The sequence below is a fragment of the Theropithecus gelada genome, chromosome 18 (assembly GCF_003255815.1).
Source record: "Theropithecus gelada isolate Dixy chromosome 18, Tgel_1.0, whole genome shotgun sequence".
Taxonomy (NCBI): domain Eukaryota; kingdom Metazoa; phylum Chordata; class Mammalia; order Primates; family Cercopithecidae; genus Theropithecus; species Theropithecus gelada.
Window position 1 is genome coordinate 5,172,266 of NC_037686.1, and position 17,997 is coordinate 5,190,262.

Here is a 17,997-nt window from a genome sequence, read left to right on the forward strand (position 1 = left end):
ATTAAGTGTAAAATAAGATATGAAACTCTTTATATTAAGATTGTAATGTCTTAAAATATTAGACAGAAAATTATTGAAAATTGATAGTGAGTTGTAGGTGATTTTTTTTAGGCTTTCTTTAAAATTTCCAAATTTCTTTAAAAATTATCTTTTCCTCTTAAAAGAAAACAACAAAATTGGGCTTGGAAAGCTTTAAAAACAAATTAAGTACTCCGTACTCTTACAACTGTTTTTCATCATTAAAATAGAGAAAAAAAAATAAAAGCAACCATTCTCTTTAGGCAGATAAATTATGTTAATTGGATTTATAGTATATTCTCTTCATATTTCAAGAAGTAAGCTTAAAATACACTTAGTAATCAGCCAAGTAAAATATTTTGGCCATAAAATTGGCAAGGACCTCACATGTATAATTACCTAAAGCACATAAATACAATACATATAAAAACATATGCTGCGTATTTATAATTAACACTGAATATATTACAATTATTCAGTATCTCATATAATTTCCCTGAAGTAAACAGATAAAAGGTTTTCCATGTCCCCCTAAAGGGTGATAATAGAAGATAAAGGGAGTGAAGAAATTTTAAAAATCTATAGCACAATGAAAAATATGGGTGAATTCTTTTTTTGTTTTATTTTGAGACAGTTTTGCTCTGTTGCCTAGGCTGGAGTGCAGTAGTGTGATCTTGGCTCACTGCAGTCTCTGCCTCCTGGGTTCAAGCAATTCTCCTGCCTCAGCCTCCCAAGTGGCTGGGACTACAGGTGCCTGCCATCACACCTGGCTAATTTTGCTATTTTTACTGGAGATGGGGTTTCACCATATTGGCCAGGCTGGTCTCGAACTCCTGACCTTGTGATCTGCCCACCTTGGCCTCCCAAAGTGCTGGGATTAGAGGCGTAAGCCACCATGCCTGCCAATTTTATTATATTTCAATGATGGACATAAAACTACTTTATTTCAGAAGAGACAATAGAAGAAATTGGAAAAGTCAGCATGTCCTCTTTCTTTTCCATGACATGACAGGTCAAAAATATGGGCTCTAATTCAATATTACTGTGTTCTGAATGATACATGTGACAATAATACTAATTTACACATGGTTTATGTGAAACATTATTAAGTAATTCCAAACATTTAGTCCATATATTTCCTTATCATTCATGATTCTTTTTTGTTCTTTTTTTTTTTTTGAGCAGTAGCAAGGTTTATTGTGAAGAGCGAAAGAACAAAGCTTCCACGGCGTGGAAGGGGACCCAAACGGGGTTGCCCTCGATTCTTAAGAACTGGGTGAGTAGGGATTAGAGACATCATGGAATCATAACCACATTTCAGACATTGTGAGAACTTGATACAAACGTGTGCTAATACTATGACCTTGTCATCTCAATGCAGACTTCCCAGTGTTTTGGAGATGGGGTAGAGGTTAGAAGTGAGAATGGGAGGAGGCTGAAATGAGGGGAGAGAGAGGAAGAAAAGATAGGAAGGGTACATTGGGATAGAAACCACTTCATTCAGAAACTTGGAATAAAATCAGAACCAGCCACAGAGAACCAGAGAAGCGCCTGTGGATCATACGTGACGGTCGTGTCCCCACACAGATCTCCAACAGCCAGTTAGTGTCGCCCCACTGAAAAACATTCCATCCATGAGAATACGCCCATCAAACTGGAAATCCAGCATCTCTAAGGAGACCATACTACTGCTAACATCATAGATATTTTGTGAGTAGTTGCTGTCACAACTGATAGAAGTTGCTTCATGGAAGTTCCGTGATTTCCTCAATGTTCCAGTGTTAGAGAGTTCGCAGACAGGAACCATGACCCACATTTGCCTTCTGATTCCTAATCCACTGTCCTTTCTACAACACAGCACTGTTCTTTGAAAAAAAAAAAAACATTGACTTTTCAACTGGTTATTTGTTGCATCATTGAATCAAAGTGTAAGGTGTTATCTTGGCTCTGCCATGAGGTTAATAAGATTGTCAGTTATTTTGAATCATTCCATTGAAAAAAGATTCATCAACTTCTAGAGAAGATTTTTTAGAAAACCTTGGGCTTTCAAACACAACTGAGGTTTACAAACTTGTCTTCTCCTTCTCTTCTCCCTTCTTCCTGCTGCAGGGTTGGTTGGCAGCCGCGAAATCATCTAGGAGAGCAGCACATGGAATCCACGACTCTCGAGAGCTGTAGCTTGATTTTAGCCTAGAACTGGTCAAGCCAGATGAGCCAGGCTGGCAGATATCGTCAGAATGATTTTCCCGCATTCCTCAGACAATGAGAAGCTAGAGCAGGGAGGAGCAATGTTGCAGTGACCTCATGTCACAGAGCTGAGACCCTGAGTGAGATTAATGGACAGCATCTGCTGCTGCTGAAACACACCAGAGTTGGCGCTGCCAACGGGGCCCCAGGCTAGATGGGTCCTCTGCCAAAGGACAAACCGCTGTTCAAAGCAAACACAACAGTGGAGAGGAAAACGAACATTCCTGCCATGAAATCACAAGTCACATCAATAAAACACAAGGTTAATTTCCATAGGTCTGTGTCTCCACGGAGTTTCGTACGGAAGTAATGTGCTTCAGTAGAAAGAACACAGGCTTTGGGTTGCTGCAGCCTGCCTGCTACTCTAGACAGGACAGCCTGGGGTGAGTCACTTAAATTCTGACTCATTTTCTCATCTGGAAAATGGGTTTGATAGTAATGTAACAGCACTGTGGTTAGAAATACACATCTCTGTGTGTGCTGTTTGTGTAGGTGTGTACTTTTTTTTGAGATGGAGTCTTGCTCTGTCGCCAGACTGGAGTACAGTGGCACGATCTCGGATCTCTGCTCACTGTAACCTCTGCCTCCTTGGTTCAAGTGATTCCCCTGCCTCAGCCTCCCAAGTCGCTGGGACTACAGGCACCCGCCACCAAGCCCAGCTAATTTTTTGTATTTTAGTAGAGACGGGGTTTCACCATGTTGGCCAGGATGGTCTCGATCTCCTGACCTCGTGATCCGCTCGCCTTGGCCTCCCAAAGTGCTGGGATTACAGGAGTGAGCCACCGTACCCGGCCCGTGTGTGTGTTCTTTGTACAGTGCCAATATAGTAGGTGTTAGACATGGGCAGGTACTCTCAACATCATGAAAGTTCTAGAAGCCAAGAAAAACTTATGGAAAGTCCAGCCCTCAAAGCCCTACTCGCCTCTGAAATGCCTTTATGAGCTGTGAAACTGTCTATGATGACATAGAGTTTCTTTGTTGGAATAGTCATGTTCCATGACACGGAATAGTCATGTTATGAAAGCACTGGAGTCTCACGTAAATAATTCTACATTGCTTCTATTAGGGGTTGGTAAAAGGTAGGAAAAAGCCAAAGTGCTTTTCCTCCTCTCGCACATTCAGCCCAGCACAGAAGACTGCTGTGGTCAGATGTGCCGGATTTTTCCAAACCAAGCAACTCTCCGGTGGACACCAACTCCGTGTCCTCTCATTCGTTTCCATTCTGACACTTTCTACCTGGAGTCAGATCCCATAGGCTGAGGGCTCAGTCCCACAAAATGCCGCCCCCGCTTCAGATGCCAGTCCCCGGTAGTAGGCTGTTTCCTATACTATCAATCAGGGCTCCCATGACATCCTCCTAGGTTTAATTTATTCGCTAGAGCAGCTCACAGAACTCAGGGAACACACATTTACTGGTCTATTATAAAGGATATTATAAAGGAACAGGCAAGCAACCAGATGAACAGGTGCGTAGGCCTGGGTATGGGGCCATGACGCCAAGCTTCCATGCCCTCTGTGGATGTGCCACCACCCAGCACCCCCGTGTATATATTCAGCAGCCCAGAAGCTCATCACAGCTTGTTGAAGAATTTTTAGAGAGTATGATCTCCAGCTGCCTCTACCCTGGTTCGCTGGAGGTCGGTGTGTGGGGCTGAAAAACTTCCAGCTCTCCAATCATTAGGTTTTTCTGGAGAGCCACCCCATCCTGAGGCTAGCTAAGGGCTCTACTCTAAGTCATCATTAGCATAAAGTTAGATTTTAATAAAAGATGCTCTCATCACTCATAAAATCCCAAGGGTTTTAAGAGCTCAGTGTCAGGAACCAGGGACAAAGACCAAATATATTTCATTTCTGCCACAAGGTTAAAAAAGAAACGTAAAGCAAACATGTATAAGAAATGTAAAGCAAACATGTATTAAAAATGCCTATCCTCAGCTGGGAGTGGTGGCTCACACCTGTAATCCCAGTACTTTGGCAGCCCTAGGCAGGTGGATCACCTGAGGTCAGGAGTTCGATACCAGTCTGGACAACATGGGGAAACCCTGTCTCTACTAAAACTACAAAAATTAGCCCGGTGTGGTGGTACATGCCTGTAGTCCCAGCTACTCAGGAGGCTGAGGGGGGAGAATCTCTTGTACCTGGCAGATGGAGGTTGCAGTGAACCCAGACTGTACCACTGCATTCCATTCTGGGCAGCAGAGTGAGACTCTATCTTGAAAAAAAAAAAGTCTATCCTCAAATTTTTAAACATAGGTTGGCTTTCAATAACTAAAGTGACCAAATGGAATATATCTACGCTTTCCATTTTTAGGTGATCAGCACTGATCAGGTTCAAGTCGGTCAGTACAGTTTTTCTGACTGGACACCGTTGGCCCACTTGATCCTATATGACGATTTGTAACATCCTGAGCTTGTATTTTTTAATTGTTCTATATCTATCATTTCCATCTCTATCATTTCCCCAGGCACAGGGGTATGTGTTTAAATATGCAGAAATCAATTCATCAAATATGAATTACAAAGCGTAACTACATAGAAATCAATTCAGCACATATTCAGTATTGTTTGTCAAATACGTACTGAATAAATCAACTAATATGTTGCCTACTGTATTATCAGTTAATATATTGCCTACTGTATTATCAGTTAATATATTGCTTACTATATTATTCAAACACAGAGCTACGAGACTGTGGGGGGAACGGTTGTTTCTCATTGGGATCAGGGACAGCTTGGGGGGCAGTCACATCTGAGCTGTGTCTGAATGGATGTGGCAAGTGAAGGAGGAGCTGAAGTCATGCCAGGCAGAGGCCACAACCTGCAGCATGAGCCCTGGAGGCCTGGAAAATGGCAAGGTGGTGAGGACATGAGCAGAAGCAGAGCAAAGCCTGCATGGTGGGAAGCACCTGCATTACAATGGAAGCCTGAAACCCAGCGTGAGGTCGTGGCACAGACGGCTGAACATGCTATGCTGAGGTTCTTATTTTTGGAAAGAATCCATGGCATAGTCTTGAGCATCAGTCAAACATGATAACATCTACGTCTTATGAAGAAAATTGGTTGCAGAGTCCAGAACAGATTTGAATGGGAAAGACTAGGTAGGGAGATAAGTCAGGGGACTCTTCCAATGGCACAGACAAGTGATCAGGGCAGGCCCTAGCACAGGGAAGAGAGGGGAGCCACTGAAAATGGGGAGGAGAGAGAGCAGTTGGGACTTGAGCCTGCTGGTGTGGAGATGAGGGAGAGGCAGGGGCAATGGCAACCATGAAAAATCTACTTTGACCATGTTAGTGGGTGATGACAGCATCAAACTAATCAAAAGCAGGACCTGTACCAGACACACATAAGGTCCGCAGATGCTGGCACACAAGCACGTTCACTATCCCTTCTGGGCCAGGTCCTCTGAGAAGGCACTTGTGGCTAATGGCATCTGACACTAAAAGCATGTTAACAAGTGGGAAAATTGCTTAACTTCTTTCAGGTTAAAGAAAATTCTAATAACCAGCTTCAAAATGGAAACCGGACAGTTGCCTAGAAGTGCTTCACACAAACTGGAAAATGTCGACTGCCATGAATTATCATCAGTGGGAGCACGGAGAGTTGTAGGAAATAACAATTTTTAATCGAATGTTCTGAAGTTTGAGCCTGTGTATGATGTCATCAGAGGCAAGGGCAAAAGAAAACTGCATAAAAAATTAGCTAACATGAAAGAGGCCCCGAAAGCGGCACACTGAGTGGAGCAGACAACACATAAAACTCACTCTTCTATTGGTACTTTAGAAAAAAATAAACCAAATATTCATGTCAAAACCAACTCTCTCTCTTGCATTTTTAAAAAATATGCAGAAACTTTCACCCGCTAAGAATGTACCTATACACACATACATCTTACTTCCCAAATAGCTTGAAGCCATCTCAAAATTTCAGAGAGAAGTGTTTATCATTTTCTTACGGACCTGGCTTACCAGCACCATAATAATTAAAGGAAAAAAGAACATCAAAAAATCACTTGGCTGCTTCAGCCATCGGAGACGCAGCTGTGTGATTCTTAATGCATTTACGGTGCCTGCCAGTGCCTCCCCACCCCCAGCTCCCCATCCTTAGTCTTCAATGGTTTTGTTTTGTTTGTTTTGTATCCTGTGGGACAGAAAACAACCTGCACTGATTGTGCCAATTGATTGACTCAGCTGGTCCCTTGGAATATGAAGCAGGAACTGAAAAGCACATCTGAAAAGTGTGTGGGCTGGAGGTGAGGGAAGGGGTGCCTCCCCCTCTGGACTGCACACAGAATCTACGAACCAGCTGTGCACAGGCAATGTTCTGTCAGCTGAGTAACACAAAGTGCCTTTGATTCCACCTGCCCCTGCTTCTTTGTGCAAAAGCCAGCAAAGGGGCTGCTGTGCACCATTCTGAAAAGTCGTCTAGAAGTGTGTGCAATTATCCCTCTGCCGACCAACTCCCAACAAGGGGGAGCCCAGGTGCCCAGGGTGCCCTTCTCTCGCACCCTGCTGCTGGGCTGGTCTCCAACTTCCAGGGCTTGTCCTCCCCAACTCAAGGCCTTTCCCATGGAAGGGCGTCTGAAGGGAGGGAGTCAGAACTGCGATCTCTGCAGACAACGGTGGCTTTCTGGGAGTGCTTTTTGTAGGATATGCTGGTGCTACAGTTTGAATATGGTTTGCTTGTCCCCAACAAAACTCATGTTGAAATCTGGTCCCTGGTGTGGCAGTGTTGGGAGATGGGGCCCAGTGGGAGGTGTTTGGATCAGGGGAGTAGACCCCTCATAAATGGGTTGGTGCCATCCTCATGCTCACGAGTGAGTCGTGCTCTGGCAAAACTGGCTTAGTTACCACAAGAACAGGTTGTTATAGAGCAATTCTGGGTGAGGTGGTTCATGCCTGTAGCTCCAGTGCTTTGGGGGGCTGAGGTGGGAGGATCACTTGAGTCCAGGAGTTCAAGACCAGCCTCAGCAACATAGTGAGACCCTGTCTCTACAAAAAAATAAAAAAGTTAGCTGGGCTTGGTGGTGCGTGCCTGTAGTCCCAGCTACTCAGGAGGCTGAGTGGGAGGATTTCTTGAGCTGAGGAGGTCAAGGCTGTAGTAGGCTATGATTATACTACTATACTCCAGCCTGGGCAACAGAGTGAGACCCTGTCTCTTAAAAAAAAAACAAACAAAAAAAGCAATTCTCCTCCTGTTGGGTCCTCTCTCACTGCACGTGTCCACTTCCTCTTTGACTTAGCACATGGCCCTCACCAGGGCAGTGTCATGCTTCTCTCCTTCCCAGCTTGCAGAACCTTTTTTCTTTACAAATGACCCAGCCTCAGGTATTCTGTTGTAGCAACATTAAACAGACAAGAACAGCTGGCTTCACTGAGGTAGGAGGCAAGTAAATAAGAGTGAGATTTTGGGCTAGATATGGTGGCTCATGCCTGTAATCCCAACAGTTTGGGAGGCTGAGATGGGCAGATCACCCAGAGGTCAGAAGTTAGAGACCAGCCTAGCCAACATGGTGAAAAACTACTAAAAATACAACATTAGCCGGGTGTGGTGGCATGTGCCTGTAGCTTCAGTTACTTGGGAAGTTGAGTTGGGAAAATCGCTTGAACCCAGGAGGCGGAGGTTGCAGTGAACTGAGATGGCACCACTGCACTCCAGCCTGGGCCACAGAGCAAGACTCAGTCTCAAAAAAAAAAAAAAAAAAAAAAAAGCAAGATTTTAGAGGGCAGGTGAGACATTTTAATAATAATTTTTTCTTAAGTTGCCACAGCTTTGTCAAATATAGACAAAGCCAGCAAATAAAACACTGAGCTTGCATTTGACAAAGTCAGCTGTTTTACTTAGAAAATGAGGGAAGGATACGAGGTGGGGGGATATACAACTCATGTGTTTAAAAAAGACCTAAAGGGAGCTACAAGGAGACAGACGTGTTTAAAGACAATACAGGTTGCTCAGAAAACTTCACAGGTTGCACCTAATTCTGAAGACTCTGGCATAATGTTTTCAATTTCCCCGTTTAAACTGAGCTAAAAAACAATCTTCACGTTCAACTACAAAATTAATCACCAGTGATTGTGCCCAGGAGAGAGGCATAATATAAGAAAAGTATGTGGGGCCGAGCACAGTGGCTTATGCCTGTAATCCTAGCATTTTGGGAGGCTGAGGCAGGCAGATTACTTGAGGTCAGGAGTTTGAGACCAGCCTGGCTAACATGGCGAAAACCCACCTCTACTAAAAATACAAAAATTAGCCGGGCATGGTCATGCGAGCCTGTAGTCTCAGCTTTCAGGAGGCTGAGGCTTGAGTATCGCTTTAGTCCAGAGGTAGAGGTTGCAGTAAGCTGAGATTGTGCAACTGCACTCCAGTCTGGGTGACAGAGCAAGACACTGTCTCAAAAACAAAACAAAACAAAACAAGCAAACAAAAAAGTAGGTAGCATAAAGACAATGCTTTTCTAAATATATTTAGATACAAACACGCACAAACACACTTTTTTTTTTTTAAGAATAGGATGGAAAGAGTTACTGCGGCCTTTGATACGTTTCAGCTCTAGTAATTGGAAACAATTTTTTGCGCCCCAGAGTGACACTATTAGCTAATAAAATAGTACCATCTGCGTTTTTCAGGACATCCTCTCTGGAAGCAGCCTTCAACTGACGTCCTTTCTTTATCTTCATTTTACAGTTATAGCAAAACATATTCTTTCAGAATAACTTGGCTGTTTTCCTACTTAGGGTTGTCTTTCTGCCTGGATCTCCAAAGGGACTTAGAATCAGTTCAAAAATTGAGGCATAAAAAAAAAAAATTGAGCCATCAAAGGTCCTTTGGGGACTGCAGAGGGGGAGGAACTGACTCCCCACTCGCACAGGATCACAACGTTGGACCTGACGTGGTATCAAGCCACTTACAAGGGGTGCAGCACACCCCTGTCTAGGGCTGGGTGTGAGGGTTCAGGGCAGAGCTGCAGTCATGGCAAATGTCCCTGTTCAACTCCAGCTGAGAAAGGCCCAGAAGTCTGCGTGGGGCAGGGTGGCTGAGTCTGACCTGTCTATCCCCCGTGAGCGAACCGCTCTCTCTTCTACTTTTCTGGGAAGCCCATAGGTTTCCCCCAGGGGCTTAGCACAGACCGCCCTTTGCTGGTCAGAGGAACCAGGTAGCTATTCTCTCGCAGCAACACAAACAAGCTTGCCCTTTCCGCTCCGCCTTTCTCCGGAGGAGAAGGACCACTCTCTGTTGACAATGTGCCATTTTCTGTTCAATTCATCATGTTTACTTCTTTATTGTGATTCATGTATGAGTTTCCTTTGAATCAAATTATTGCATCTCCCTGGTGAGAGGTGCCATATGACTATCTAGTTAGAACAAAATCAAATAAAAAATCTGCACTGAGCTCTGCTCCATCTCATCCCCACCGCACGGTCTGCTCTTGTTTGGACACACTTCTGTCAGCTGCTTGATCAGTAATGAATCCTTCTGTGTTTAGGCCAATTTTGAGACACCACTGTCTTGAAAACAATAAAGAAGAATTGGTTGAAACCTGTTCAGCAGAGAGAACATCACTACTTCAAAAATATTTTACAACGTAAATGACTGGCATTTCCTGATATACACAGATTGAAGAAGACCAGAAAGGCCGATGTGACGATTACACAGTCACAGCAACTACCAGAGCCATTCTTTAGATTTATCCCCAAAGATGCTTCAGTACTGAAGTAATTCACTGCTTCAACAAGTCTTGAAGCCAAGCATTCCACAGGATTTTTGAATACCAGGAACTTTTAAAGAAAACACACATTCCCTTTCTCCTTCACTTTTTTGGGGTACTACCTTTTAAGCAATTGCCTGTATGCCTCATACAAATAATATTTTAAAACTGAGCTGTTCAGACTAAATGCTCTCCATCCAAGTACACGAATGAGACTCGGGCTATTTGAGTCTTTCTTCTCTTTTACTGGTTCTATAATGACGTCCAAACCTCTCAGTGTGACACAGGAGGTGCTTTTGGTGATGGAAGCCCTGACCACCCTCATCCACAGAGCAGCCCTCCTGGGACTCAGGCATATAGCTCTCCTGCCATTTCCCCAGAGAACCCCATTCTCCTGCTTTTGGGTCTACCTGGACTGCTACCCTCTTTCACCTTCTCCTGGTCAACTCCCACTCATCTTCCAGGAGAGAAGTCATCCTTGCTCTTGGCTGGCTCAGGTGACCCCACTGGCCTTCAGAGTATGCTTGCGCATCTCTCTTAGAGGGTGCAGGGTTTGACTGGACAAACTGCAGTCATTACCCAGCTGCCTTTTCCTGCCCTGTCAGCCTCCCCATCAGGCACAGGGAGGAGCAGCTCTCCTGTGTATCCCTGGTGCCACGTGCAGCGTATGACTGGTAAAACTGAACTCTTCCCCAAATCCTACCTTGCCGAAGACACCAACGCAGCAACCAATAACTTGTCAGGAGGATTATGCAGTCTAGAGTTATAGTATTCCTCAGGACTCTCCAACTTACATAGGGAAATACTATTACAGCAATAATACATGACAGCATATATTTTTAAAAATTTATTTTCTCAGTTCTTAAACTCTTAATCCATACAGTCTAGTCTATCTGTTTGTAAGTTACTTGTTAACGGGAATTTCTGATGATATATGGTACATGGTAAGAAAATTATCCAGTCCTGGAGATGAAGCAAAAGTCTAACCCCTGTCCTAACATGTGGCTCACTCTGTCCTCAGACTGCTATGCACAAGAGATGAGAGTTTTACTGAAACCTCAGCATAACGAAGTTTCCCTATAAAGAACATGGTGTGAACTTCTGCTCTTGGATCTTATTATACGTTAGTATTTTTTTTCTTCTACTAGCTAACACTTCAAATGAACACTTACTATATGCCAGATATAATTCTAGCACCTACATTAAAATGATTTACTCCTCACAACAACCTTTTGAGATTGATACCATCATTATTTTATTTATAGATTTGGAAACTGAGGCCCAGAGAGGTTAGATGACTTGCCCAAGGTCACACACCTAAGCAGCAGAGCTGGGTTTGAATGCAGGCAGTGTGGTGCCAGAGCCTGTGTTCCAAACCACAGCCTCTCAGTATCTGTTGGGTGGGATGGCCTCTCTGAGTAGCACAGAGACTCCCACTACACCAGTTAGCACTCAACACTCTTGACTCTGGGCGTGTGTTAATGAAAAGGATGCAGACTTTACAGCATGACGGAAAGAGGTCTGTTTTGTTAGAGGTCTTAACACTAAATGAATTTCAAAAAAATAACTGTTTAAGGATTTTCCAGATTCTCATGAGAGTAACACCTCCCTGGGGTTAGAGAAAGTGGGACATATGAGGACTTGCAGTCTAGGACCTTCCACTCCACCACCAATTCCCAGAAGCCTGGCGGTGCCTCCATCAAGACCAGAGCGTGTCATTCCATGACACACGCTTCTTAGGGGCGTCCCCTTCTCCCTGCAGCCATGGCACAGGCACACCTGCCCACCATCACCACTCCTCACTTCCCTGTCATCTGCCCTACTAGACGACTACATCAGCAACCCTCTAGGAGGGCGGCACGAGGGGCACAGCACTCAGTGACGGGATTACTCCTAACAGAACTGCTCGTTTCATACTCCTCCCAATAGTTCCTTCCCATTTGTTCCTGATTTCATCTCTAGTATATGTGTTTTGTTCATTATTTCCTTTCCTTCTTTTTTCTTAAATTAACAATGGCTTTAGGGTTTAAAAGTATTCACTTTTTAGCAGTCCTCTCTGATCACAGAATAGCTAAAATGAGAAAAGTTCTCTGCAAAGTAGTTAATGAATACAACATTTTATTTTGGCAACTAAATTAGTTGTCAGTCATAATATGGTTAAAATTAGTATGCAATATTTCAGTTTATACTTATAAATCATATCTATTCAGAAGATCTGAATGGGAAACATTTTCTACATCTTTCAAATATGCACTGTCTATAGCATGTTATAGGAAGTAGGTATTTTTAAACAGTTCATGAAAAATTGGGCTCAGGTTATTTCATGAATTGTTATTTGAGCCTAAAACTAATCTCTTTGACATTAACATCTTTAATAAACATTTCAGCAATATCTGCAGCATTCAGAATATGGGATAGAACTTAAACGTCATCCCTATTCATTAGGCTTATATTTTCTCAATAACCTAATTTTCTCTTTCATGCAATATTAAGCTTTTGGAAGTCTTACTCTTAATCCTATTAATTCCTAAGCTAGACTTTAAAAGTGCATGAGGAAATATGCAAAGGCAGTCAATTTCACTGAATTTACACACTGAATTGCTGAAGATGAATCTAGGAATTTCAGGGTTGCTAAAATGCAGAACTGCAACCGAAAATATTTTCTGGACATCAACGAAACTCTGGGGCATGGTCTGGATGGGATTCTTTGGCTTCACAGCCTTCTGAACTGAGGTCATTGGTAATATACCAGGATGCACATGTTAGCAGGGCAAAGTGTGTCTATGTCTGCTTTGGACCAAAGCCTTATTCCTAAAAGACTTGTAGCACTGGCTCAGCCAACAGTGGTACCATGTGTTGCTTTGACTGCTGTAATGAATCTTTGATGATCAAGCTTGGAAAGAGAGCTAAACTCAAGACAATACAGTAGCTGGGGCATAAAATGAAGTGATGTGAGTGTGCCCACAAGAAGAGAAGAAACAGAGTTTGAAACTCACAGACTATCCAGGTGGTAGAAACAGATTTCAAAAATACTCTCATTCCAGACAAGATGTCTCCCAACTCTGAGCTAGTTAGGTGAATATGAGACCAGAACCACATTCTAAGGTTTACAAAAATCACCTGTCTACATAATCCTATTTTCACTCTGAGTAAGCATGCTACTTTATCTTCATCAATGACTGCGGACTGATTTTAATAACATAAAAAAGCAATCCAACTTTCCTGTCCTGCTTCCTGTGCCCCACACCACCCACTCAAGGGATGGCATGCTTCTTTGAATTAGACTTCTTTGATCAATTAATTCTCTTCAGTTCTTGAATGACCTTCCAACAGAATTAACTAATGGCATAGGGTGTGAAAGGGGTAAGCCCTATATTTTATATATTCGGAGAATATCACTGTTCCCAGAAATGTCCCTGACAGCTGCCCACACAAGAGCCCAAGACAGTGGCATGCTCTCTGGGCTGGCTGGACAGTAATAGCTGTCACTGCCATGACAATAGCCAGTCCCTGTACTGCTGTCTGATCTCCACCACATGACATTGCTGGTTGGTCTATAATTGCTTTAAGTGGACAGTTTCTTCCTGAGATAATGACTACAAAATCATTAGGATTTAATATCATAATTACAGGAAACGTCAAGGAAGGTGATCAAGAATGGGGAGGGAGACATGAACTAAAACTTAATTCTGACAGAGGGAAGAAGAAAAAAAGAGAAAAAAACAGGATGGGGAGGGGAAGAGACCTTGGTAAATTTGTTTTCATTGTATATTTGTGCAGAATAAGGTAAAAGGCAAAGCATTCTTCCTTTTTCCATGTAATGCATGTGAACTTGGTAATAAGTTTTACTATCAGATGAAAGTGGATCCATGGATAAAATACAGTCGGCCTCGATATCCTAGGGTTCTGCATCTGCATATTCAATCAAATGCAGATTGAAAAGAATATATATAATATCCTTGGGATGCAAAACCCATGGATCTGGAGGACTGGCTTTTTGGATTCTCAGGTTCCACAGGGCTCACTCCGGGACTTGGACATATGCTGGGGTCCTGGAACCAATCCCCTAGAATACCGAGGGACAACCGTACTTCGTCTCTTTCTGGCATTTCTCAGGGCTGGGGAGTTCCTTTGGCTTTCTGATGGAGTTGGGAGCATAGTATCTGGCATGGAGTCCAAGAAGGAAGGGGAAAGCCCTGGCACAGAGCTGGTGCTCACCTCGTATTCCTCCTTGAAGCCGTAGCCCTCGGCACACTTCATCTGTGTGATGTGCTGAAGGAGGTCTGCCACCCGGATGGCGGGGTGGAGCTGCCCGGTCTGATAGGGCACGTCGGCCGGCTCCCGCTTCTTGTAAGTATGGGACTGCACCAAGCTGCTGGTATCGCTGGCCATCGTCTGGGTTTCATCTAGGAAAAGAAGGCCAGGGAGAAAATGAGGGAGAGCCAGGGAGCTATGTCGGCATCACTGAGAATGCTAAGAAGCTGGCTCCTGGCATCCCCTCACCTAGGGCTGTAAAATTCCCTATGATGGCTCAGCAAAAAAGAAAAGTTAAATGTTTAGAAATTTAAATGGGGTTGGCAATACTCATAGGAATGCGCAGAAATCTTTCTTTTACAAAGCAGTCCAAACGATATATTGCTTTCACAAAGCTAATTGAGAAGAGCCCTTTAGCCTTCCAGTGCTAAAGTTTGTTAAAGTTTCAACCTGAAACTTCATCAAGACCTGGTGCAAAACCAGCCTTGTATTCTTTGAAATGTTAGTTCAGTAGTTCATTATGATGACATAAATAAACTCTGCACAAATGTTCTGTGAGCAAAATAAAAGTGCACAAAATGGTGTGGCTTATAAAGCTAGCAATGGAAATGTGGACTTAATACATGAAATCAAAGAAGAGTGGAAAAATAAAAGGGAACCTGGTGGGGATAACGTTTTGATGAATCACTTTGCATGCTCTGGTATCAGAAAGCTTGACAAAATGTTGTGGACCAACACATCACACATGGAATGTTCTACAAAGGCAAACATGCAGGCCAGCACAGAGCAGCACCAGCTGGCTTCGTCAGAATCTACCAGTAAGACACACACTCCCACTCCCTCCACAACTCTTCCATGGGGCGAATCGGGGAACTTACCATTTATTGGCACTTTTAAGAAGATACATATCAGGAGAAAAAAGGAGGAGAAAAAGGAAACAGGGCATAAGCAATAGTACTGCGTGCATAATTACAGGTAGTTTTTATTTTATGCTTTAACTTTCCAGTTAAGTTTTCTATTCAGAGGTGGTCAGAGGGCGAAGCCTCAATTCTTCCATCACGTTAGGATGGAAGCATTGAATTTAAGTACTCAATAACAAAAAGGAGGTTAAAATTAGCATCATAATTGCTTTTCATCCCCCATGAACCAAGTAATGTCTAAATAAGTCTTATTTGTATTCAACACAATTTCTCATTTAAATTTCTTGAACAAGTCAACCAAATTGTACTATAAAATTAATGTCAAAATTTGGTCAAATAAGCCTAAAGAGGCTCTATTTTAATGGATGCCTACTAGAAAATTAGGTTAATGAACTGCAGAAATGGTACCTATTAAAAATGTCTTATGCAGGGAAATGCTATTAGATTAAGAATTCCATATTCTACAGGTTAACTCATTATAATGCTGAATCCCTTTAGCAGTTTTATGATTGAGGATGGGTGTTGTCAAAATATAATGGTAAAGTCACTTAAAATGAGAATGTTATATAAAACATATAAAAGATATATTCAAGTTTTAAAAGTTACCAGATTGTATATCAATAGGGAATTCAGCTATAGTTATTCATATGTTATTTATTTTTTACTGAGAAGTTCAGCTCTGAAGAAAATTTAGTCCAAGGGTGCTTGATTAGCAGGGCCTGGTTTTGAAACCTCACTTCTATCTGCATCGCAAAGCACCTGGGGATGCATGGTATGAAAGGTGGTACACAAGTGTGTAGCTATGTTGCTGTTGCTGAAATGGCACCTGGATCACTACAACGTGGCTAAAGACACAAAGACAAAATAAAAAAGGGTGGTAAGTTGATTTTATGATTTTTGTTTCATTTGGATTTGCTTTGAAATTTAGCAATTCATATGTTCCCATTTTAATAGTTACAAATAAACCTGGAAATTTTCACATCAGATTTGCTTGCTGGCAACTGCCAAGCTTTATAAACTGGGATACAGGAACCCTGCTGAAGTACTGAATCTCTTGAGCTTTGAGCTACTCCAGCAGCAAGTTCTGTTCTTTATACTAAAATAAATGGAACATTAATTAGTTTCCCCTCTGTGCCTCTCTCGTTCTCTCAGTTTTGTATCTTATGGGATGAACATAATTAACACGCCCTCCATGGTGGGTTGACCTTCTAAACTTCCCATAAATGATTTGGGTCCTTCACGTGGACACGCCAGCATCCTAGCAATGCTCTGATCCCAGGGCTACGTATTCTTGGAAGTTTTAGATCCACAGAGCTACAACCACTCTCACTGTTGTATGTAATGATCCTGTGCTGCGTTATGCCATCTTGGCCTCATTACTAGCGTGGAACACATTTTCAAGCATTTAAACACTACCAAGTCCCTGAAAGAAGAGCCCTATTATCTAGTACATGCATATGGAAGAGGGAATAGAAGGCTTCTTGTGTGCTGCTATGAAATTGGGTCACTTATACTACTAGACATTCTTGATTCCACTAAAATTAGTAATTAGTTTTCTCTAACTTAAAAAAGAATTATTATTGATAAAATATATTATTGGTCATTAATTTCCTTTATGTGTTTAAAAATTACCCATCAACAATTTTTTTTTCTATTTTTTTTTTAGAGATAGGGTCTTTCTCCATCCTCCAGGTTGGAGGGCAGTGGCTCTGTCATAGCTTACTGCAGCCCCAAACTCCTGGGCTCCAGCAATCCTCCTGCCTCAGCCTCTTGAGTAGCTGGGAATACAGATGCATTCCACCATGCTGGCTAATTTTTTATGATTATTATTTTTTTGAAGAGATGGGGGTCTCCCTATGTTGTCGAGGCTGGCCTTGAACTCCTGGCATCAAGCGACCTTCCCGCGTTGGCCTCCCAAAGTGCTGGGATTACATGCTTGCACCATAGTGTCCAGCCTCAACATTTTTTAAAAATTAAAAATAATGCAGAAGAGCACATTAGAAATAAAGCTTCTCACTAATAGTTCTGATGGTTTTCTAAGAACTGAAAATTAATTCTACCTATATTCTTTATGAATTATCTTGAATTTTTAACAAACTAGCTGGAAAACCTTATGTTGAAACGGATGCAATATTTTTGAGGTAGGGTAGGTTGTATCTGTCTGTCTATCCATCCATCCATCCAGTCAGCCAGCCAGCTATCCATCCATCCATTTAATCATCTATATTTTTACAAGCAAATGAAATAAAGATATACTCCAGCTCTATACATTATGGCTGGGCACCTTAGCATGAGAAAGGTAAAGCTGAAGGTGCTAGAGAATTTAACTGTGCTGAGCTCTGACTCACAGCAAAACATTTCTTCTTGTCTTTGCGTAAATTATAACTGCTACTATCCCCCAAAGCTGCCAGAGTAGATATGTATCTTATATTCTTCCCTGGTTTCAAGTGCTAACCTCACCAATCCTTATTACTCAATATGTAGATTCACATTTGCACCAAGTAACATGTAAGGAATGCAGTTCCCAAGTACCGCCATTTGGTATCTATATAAGCTATACATGATAACAGTTATTGGTCTATCTGGGTGACTTATTTTTCACAATGCGCATCATTTTTGCTACTTGAATTGTCGTCCAAGTGATTCCCTTTCAGTAAAGAAACCTAATCAACTTTAAAAGATGTAATTAATGTTCATAATAACAAAGCAGCGACTTTAAAGAGTATTTGTTTAATAAGCTTATCTTAATCCTGCCGTGAAATCTGAACATTTTCTTCCTTCTGACAATGCACATCTTAGTCCTCCCCACTCACAGCTCCCCCAAGGTCAGAAAATCCACTAGAGGAGCCTCAGAAT

The 17,997-nt window shown here is 42.4% G+C and overlaps 1 protein-coding gene across 4 annotated transcripts in view; it reads right to left on the reverse strand.

Annotated features, from left to right (window-relative positions):
- PTPRM (protein tyrosine phosphatase, receptor type M) overlaps nucleotides 1-17,997 on the reverse strand; it is an 840,737-nt gene that overhangs the window by 141,004 nt on the left and 681,736 nt on the right. For 2 of the 4 annotated variants that reach the window (XM_025365055.1, XM_025365054.1), the window contains 2 exons: nucleotides 15,100-15,111; nucleotides 14,186-14,373 (listed from right to left, as the gene is read on the reverse strand). In XM_025365055.1, the coding sequence (XP_025220840.1) occupies nucleotides 14,186-14,373; nucleotides 15,100-15,111 (200 nt within the window). The remainder of the gene's footprint in view (nucleotides 1-14,185; nucleotides 14,374-15,099; nucleotides 15,112-17,997) is intronic. The other 2 variants (XM_025365057.1, XM_025365058.1) reach the window with 1 other exon arrangement.